Source organism: Coffea eugenioides, chromosome 7, assembly GCF_003713205.1.
Source record: "Coffea eugenioides isolate CCC68of chromosome 7, Ceug_1.0, whole genome shotgun sequence".
Lineage (NCBI taxonomy): Eukaryota > Viridiplantae > Streptophyta > Magnoliopsida > Gentianales > Rubiaceae > Coffea > Coffea eugenioides.
In genome coordinates, this window is record NC_040041.1 from 27,872,497 (window position 1) to 27,880,133 (window position 7,637).

The 7,637-nt window shown below is 34.1% G+C and overlaps 1 protein-coding gene across 1 annotated transcript; it reads left to right on the plus strand.

The window, feature by feature from the left end:
• Window positions 1-1,246: 1,246 nt before the first annotated feature.
• On the plus strand, window positions 1,247-4,368 carry LOC113777468. Its single transcript, XM_027322559.1, has 3 exons — window positions 1,247-2,641; window positions 2,732-2,839; window positions 3,734-4,368. Exons 1-3 carry the CDS (start codon window positions 1,932-1,934, stop codon window positions 4,278-4,280), a joined length of 1,365 nt encoding a protein of 454 aa, XP_027178360.1. The 5' UTR covers window positions 1,247-1,931; the 3' UTR covers window positions 4,281-4,368.
• Window positions 4,369-7,637: the final 3,269 nt, after the last annotated feature.

Below are 7,637 nucleotides of genomic sequence, written 5' to 3' on the forward strand. Positions count from 1 at the left end.
GAGAAAGTTGTCTTTGGCTTCTTTGTGAGTTTCTTTGAATTCCTTAGTGTTGTTCCTAAGGCGTTCTTTGACTTATTAGTCAAGAACCGCACTTGATTGTGACGTCATTCTACCTACTTTCGTTGTCCAAACTTGAGTACAATTAATCAAGATTCTTTGAGGCTTGTCGAGTTATGGGTTGCATCTGAAATAGGGTGTAGATCATATCAAAAGTTTTATATAAATATCTAAAAAAACACACCATCCAAACGAGGCCAGTATTACAAATCATACAATATTAGGGGAGTCTTGATTGTGCTATGCACAGCCACTGTTCAAGTAATTGGTTTTCAATTTGTTTTCCAAATCATCTTAATGTTAGGCAATTAAATTTTTTATGAATATAATATTCTAGAATGAAAAGGTAAAAAGATCACTCTTCTCTCTTTATAGTAAAACTTCTCTTCCATCTTCCCTTTTCAAATTGCCAAATCCCCAAATCCAACCTCAGTATTTAATGAAAATATAATCCAAAAAAAGAAAAAAAATCTCACGAGAAATTATTTGAAAACAATAGCTATGGGACTTTTGATGGGAAAGATTACTCAACTTGGTTGAGAATGAAGAGAAGGTACGGAGGGAGAGAAGAATCCGTTCTTGTTTTGGCGAGTTTTGTGCTCTATTGGTGATGGCAGCATTGGATGATCGATGTGCTTGAATTAAAAAAATTTTAAACTTAACTAGGAGTTTTAAACCCTATTTGATAATTCAATTTAGCAATTAAATTTAATGACTTTAGATCTTCATATATTCAGATGCATTTGATAACTAGAACATCTGAATTAATAATTAAGTGATACTAGGCAAAATTTGTTTCAAAAAATAAATAATAAATTATTCACTTATCATTTAATATGATATATATTTAATATATCAAATTTGATATTTAACAATTTTGTCACTTAACGGATTTAAATTTCAAATTTCAATCTTCAAATTATAGTATTCAAATTCCAGTTACGTACACACTTTTGAACGTAAGAGAAGATAGATTTGAAATCTTTGTTACAAATATCCATATTGCATAGCTTCTTAAAATAACAAGTGTCTCTCTTCTCAAAATGACAAGTGTTCCGCTAAAAGAGAAATTTTAAAACTTGGATTCTTTGCTTAAAAAAAAAAACTTGGATTCTTGTTGCATCCCAGGCAAATTCATGCATTCGACTGCCCAATGAATATGGACCCGCTTACATTTAACTTTTTGTGGAACCGTAACACTAGTTTCAGGGTCATCCAACTTTCTCAATTCGCAGCACCTTCTTCCTCGTTTCTATCCGCCAACTCTTTCCTTGAATTTCCGCGTCCTACATCAGAAAACCTCGGGAAATTATCTATTTATATATTTTAAAAGTATACGCGGATTTCATAGCCATATACGCAGGCAGTTAGTTGAATGGGTCGAGTTCAATTGTCTCCTTGATGCTTACCATTTAAGAAGGATCAACAGCCGTAGTGGAGTTGTTCAAAGCTTCTTGTGCACACAAAGTGCTTGTTGTAATGCCTCCAAAAATCTTAGCCCTTGTGACTTCTTGATTTCGGTACACAAATTCTCGCTTCTCGTCATTCTGCTTAAACTGCTACTCAACTTCTAAAAATCTGTTAACTTCTTGATTTTATGCCAAAATTTCGCCTGATGTTATTCTGCTTAAACAGCTTGTCAGCTTCTAAAAAAGTCGGTATGTTGAACCTTGGAAGGCACTTCGCACACGTGCTTGTTTTGTAATGGCCCTAGAACTTGGGCAGTACCCCAATTTCCTCATTCTTTAGCTTTCCTTCTGGTAGCGTTTTTGTTTCCCATTGTACCACTAATTGCGTGATGTAAAGCTGTTTAAATTGCTTCTCAAGATCATCAACTAAGATATATAGTACTTGTAAGGGATTAAGAATCAAGTATGGCTGTAATTTACGACAACTGGGAAAGGCTGGTAAGAGCCACGCTCCGCAGAGAGGATCTCCGACTTAGTGGCCAAAGGACCCCCAGCAGTGTTTCTTCAGTATCAGGATCGTCGTCTTTCAATTTTGGTTTTTCCTCCAGCCCAGTTTCATCTTTTAATATCCTGAGTTTATTAGTTGGGGACTCATTTTCGTATGATCAAATTCTCCAAGCAACAAATAGGTTGGATGACTCCAATCTTATCAAGCTTGGCAGCCATGGGAAATTCATATATGGTGTCCTAGAAGATGGGACGCAAATTCTTGTTGAGAAAATTGATCTGTCTGATAAGACAGAATCATGTTTCATGTCAGAATTGGAAAATTTTGGCAAGGTTTGTCATTCTTCATTTACCCTTTTGGGGCATTGCTTGGAGAATGGGAAAGACAAGTTTCTTGTGTACAAATATCTACCTCATCGAGGCCTGTCAAGATCTTTGTATAGGAAAATTGATCTGAATGACAGAATCCATCTGCCACCGCTAGACTGGAAAAGAAGGTTGATGGTTGCAGTGAATACTTTGCAAAAGAAAATTGTATCAAATACTGATAAGCATTCACCAATGTTAGATAGTAAAGTTAAATGGAAGATTGTGGTGAAAATATCAAGTGGAGCTGCTGAGGGTCTATATAATGCACATCATGAATTTGTTCCACATTTTTTTGATGGGTAGTGGTTGACTTGCTTATTGCAGATTTCTCTTCTTTTGCTTGAGATGTCATGCTTCTTTTTTTCTAATATTAATCCTTAATCTTGCAGCTCAGTTTTGGATAGTAACTACGAGGTGCAGTTGGGAAGGCATAGTGACATCCATGCTGAAGTAAATGACAGTTGGAATCGGATTGCCATGTTGCAGCAATTGCCTAAGTACGTTTTCAGTTGAATGTTGTGATACTTATAACAAAACTTTTGGAGTAAATAGATTTAACAATCTGGTATTAGGTTCTGCAGACTTGATACAGGAAATTAAAGATATGAAAAAACTTAGATCAAAACTTAATCGCTAGAACTAAACCTTAGTTTCTATCACATAGTTTACTCCGAGGAAATTTGGGATTTTGATTGCCTAGAATTCAAAATTTATTGACACTGTGAAGCTGATCTTCAAATTTTGTTTGAGTTTACAGCATTTCATGTTCAAAGTTTTATAATACAGGCTACTTTTCATATTGCTTTTTAAATCCCAAACTATTACCAAGTATACAATTTTGTTCAAAGTTTTATAATACAGGCTTCTTTTTGTATTGCATTTTAAATCCCAATCTATTACCTAGTATACAGTTTTCATCAGCGTGATAGATTAGTAGTCCAACTCTGAAAGTACCTCATCTTTATCAACTGGTTAATCAAAACAGTACCATGAGCTGAACATGAATTCCCTTCTTTTGCTTCCCACATGTGAATCATTACATATTCATCTGTAAGGAACACTTTCAACAGAAACTTTTTGACCCTTCCGCCCTTTCATCACCCCTGCTTGAAAAAAGAATAAAATAACGAAATCAAAAGAAAACAGTACCAGTGTTTGCTTGATTTCTCAATGTCCAGTATTGGATGCTTCTTACAAAAATCACTAGGAATTTTTTTGCCTGACAATGCATAGAGTATGAGACAAGTAATTACCTGCACAGTTACAAAAGCTGACTTCTATACTACTGTTTGTTCTTGAAGTCCATTTTCTATCCACTTTTTCTTAAGTTTTGGTTGTACAAAACATTGATAACTTTTTTTTTAAAATAGCGAAATTTAATTCACATACAGGTATCAAATCATCAGATTACATGAAAGAAATTTTGGAGACAATTCCAAGTGGTTGGAGATTGTTGAAGAGGTCGATCTTGTCTTATTTTCTGTTTCTTTGACGGATTATGATGAGTTCTATGTTGACAGCGAGGGATGTCGCATAAACAAGATGTTGGCTAGCAGGAAGCTAATGGAGAATGTAGTTACTCATGCAACCTTTGCAAATAAAAACTTCCTTTTAGTACTTGACAAGTTTGACTTGTTTGAGAAAAAAGTTGGACAGGCTCCTCTGACACGATGTGACTGGTTTCAAGATTTTAATATAGAGGTTCTTCCATGTAGTTCCGCGTCTGTGGGTCAATATGCTTTTCACTACATTGCAGTAAAATTTAAAAGGTTGTTCGATTCCATCACCACTGGGAAGCTGTATGTTTCACCAGTTACTGTACTAGGGGCTGATAGTGTGGAAGAAGCTCTCAAATATGGTAGGGAAATCATTAAGTGGGAAGAAGAGAAATTTACCGTCCACTATAGTGATGATGAATGGTCTTCTTCAAGCTTTTAGTCTAGCACAGCTCCATAAATTATGTGTGGCACATCCCTGTAATAGGAGGTCTCTCTGCTTTGCCAATGTTGATGGTCATCTTCCTTAATACGTGAAATGAAGGTAAATGAAACACTATAGGCGAAATATAAGTTAACAAGCTCGCACTTCAACTTATATTTTCTGGCATCCACTATGCCTTCTGTAGGTAGAGTGCAATTGATACCTCCAAGTCCAAGAAAAGGTTAAATCCTGACTCTGCCGGCGGCCCTTTTGGATGCCCTGGCTGGTGCGAGAAAAAGGAGCTTGAGTTCAGGTCATTTGAAAGTTTTGTCTGAAACATTTGTATCACTGTGTAACTTTGGTCTATGAGGGATGGTATGGACTTCACTTGAGCACGGATATTGGGACAAATCCTACTTCTTCATGTGATCTCTTGTTGTCCAATTGCTTTTATTGTATTTTGTTTCTCCTCTAAACTTGGGGGAACAGCCTTCAATCTTTTATTCTGAAAAGAGAAACAAAAATCAAACTTTTTTATTTTATTTATTTTTCTTGAAATCCAATTTTTCGTTTTAACACACCTTGGAAGAGTCCTCCCCTACCCCCCCCCCCCCCGGGGGCGGGGGCACCACTGGTGGCTTTAGCCATCTTTGCAAACACATACCAAACTATAAAATATTTAACCAGAATACAATATCAAACAGCCTGATTAATTTATGGGTTTCATCAATGGATTAGGAGTAGTACCAGTGAACTTTCATGGCAAAATTTTGTATACTCTAAAATTTTAAGGGCTCATTTCATCTAATATAGCTTTTATTAGAGGCACTTATTAAGTGTAATTTGAGACTTTTTAAATCTATTTATTTCTTTATTTAGTTCATAATATAGGATAAAGTAATTAAATTTAATGTTTTATTTTTTAAAATGTAAAAGTTATTCTCAAAGTGCCAAATTTGAACTTTTGCTAAAACTGTTTTTAATACAAAAAAATTCACTCATGATTTTATGGGATGATATTCATCAAACACTTCAAAAGTGTTTTTAGCACTCAAAAATACTTTTTCCGCCAAAGCACTGCAACTCCAAATGAGTTCTAAGCATACAAGCCGTTATTTATTTTCACCACTCCTAGTTCTAGTTGTACTGGTATAGGTTAATCTTTAGCATATTAAGAAGTCTAATTCTGCTGTGGAAGACGTTATTTATGTCATGCTACTGTCAAATTCATCTCAATTTCTTCTATCGTTGTTCACACAACTATGCCATTATTTGTTTGGAGGAAAGTTTGGAATGGTGGTGATAGATAATCAGAAAGAAGAACAGGAGTCAACATATTTGCTTTTGTGATCCATATGCTGAAATTAAATCTAGATATGAAGATTCTCCACTTGAGAAAATTTTAACAAAAAAAAAAACCAATGAGTGAATAATGTGCAAAAAAAAAGTTTATCACAAAATGTTTTTGTTAATTTTGGAATTTGATGTTTAAGATTATAGAAAGTCCACGAGGGTCAAATTGGTATGTATGTTTATAGAAAGTTTATCCATTATTTTGCAGTAATGTTTGGTATGTATGTCAAATTGGTCCTTAATGTTTAAATTACAGCAGATTTGGTCCCCAAAGTTTCTGATTTTAGGCAAATTTAGGACATCACAATAACTAACTCCGGTTCTATATAGTTTAAGTAACCGATCTAACATGTTTTACTTATCCATCTAACAAACACTGAACATGCAAATTTAATAGACATTATGGGAGAAAAAGTAGGGATGAACTTGAACTATAAACCATGTAGGTATTGTAGAAGAAAAACTAGAGGATAGGAGAAATTTGAGTAGAGGAGTAATCAAAAGAAGAAGTGGATAATGAACACGTGAATTAATTTCAACTAGTCTAATAAGGATTAAACTTCTACTATTATCAGTCTTAATGTCACAAGAAGGAAAGCACAAAGTGCAAAATAGAAGGCAAGGATTTAGGACTGGACATCACACACACAGTGGGCTCGACTCCTTCAAACAATGGGCACGCAAGCAATGAACTTTTCTTCTAAATTTCCGTCGTGATCTGTTTACTAGGCAAACATTTTCATGCTTAGAACAACTTTTGGAATCAGAGTAAACGTTTGGTCAATTTTAATAGGTTTAAATGTTGAAATTTCGGAATACAAAAACTACTTGATTTTCCTTATCGAATATTTCTACTGGCACTGATGAACTCATTGAAATTTAGCATTACTACTATTACTTACCAGTACGTGGAAAGAAACTAGGAACTTGGAATCTGGTTGGAAATAAAAGGAACCACTTGAAGGCAAGGTCACAATCTGTAAAAAAATTACAAGGCAAACTGTCGGTGACTTGTACTCACAATTTGTTAAAAAATTGAAAGGCAAACTGTTGGTGATTTGTACTTAGTCTTGCCGCTGGAATGAAGAAAGAAAAGAGTTTAATGGTTCAAGTCTTCTGATCATTCAGTTCCTAAGTTAGCGTCAGCTTTTGATTCCAAGAAGTAGCAGGCAACAACGTTGCAGCCGTTGTTGCTGATGAAGAGGATGAGACGGGTCTTCCTGTTTCTTTGCTCAATTTTGGGTTTTTTCTTTAAGATTTTGGGCCCTTACCACTCTTCTGGTTGCATTAAGATTTCTTTGCTTCATTTGAGACATTCATTGCATTAACTATGACCCAAGTCATACGGTCCAACCCAAAAGATTTATGTAGTGTTTTTGTCAAAGTCAAGGTCCAATATAATTGTTTAAACCCATATTTTAGTTCCATGACCCAATCTTTTAATTGATTAAGCACATGTTTCCTTTAATAGGCCGACTTCATTACAGTAACCTAGTCTTGACAGATGAACTAAATAATAGTTTTAAAAGTCCAAATTAATATCTAAATCCAAGTTTAAATAAAAAAGAAACCTCTTTCTTGGATGGGCTTCCTAGAGTCAATGTCAAACATAAATCTGGTCCAAATTAAAGGAAACCGATTTCGACAAAAGTAAACGAATAGATAAAAAATAAATCAATTAAATAAATGGAAAATAAATAAATTAGTAAATAACACTTTTTTCAAGGACAATTGAATTAAATCATCTTCTTGAAAGGGAAGTCAGGATTAGAGACCGTTTTCAAAATCCGTTTGGATTCCTTGTTTTTTGGTCTGTTTTTGAAAAACTGTTTTTCACATTTCAAATGCTACAGTAAATGTGTATTTAAAAAATAACTCCAAAAACACCATATCCAAACAATATATCAAAAACAACTCCAAATACATATTTAATATGTTTATTTCAATTTGTATATTTCAATTATGTATAGGATATATATATTATATTAATTTAAATATATTTATTTATACATATTATAAATA

Coding starts and splice junctions, on each gene's coding strand:
- LOC113777468 (XM_027322559.1), top strand. CDS start 1,932: ATGGCTGTAATTTACGACAACTGGGAAAGGCTGGTAAGAGCCACGCTC. Junction 2,642..2,731: donor GTTCCACATTTTTTTGATGG/GTAGTGGTTGAC, acceptor TTAATCTTGCAG/CTCAGTTTTGGATAGTAACT. Junction 2,840..3,733: donor ATGTTGCAGCAATTGCCTAA/GTACGTTTTCAG, acceptor ATTCACATACAG/GTATCAAATCATCAGATTAC.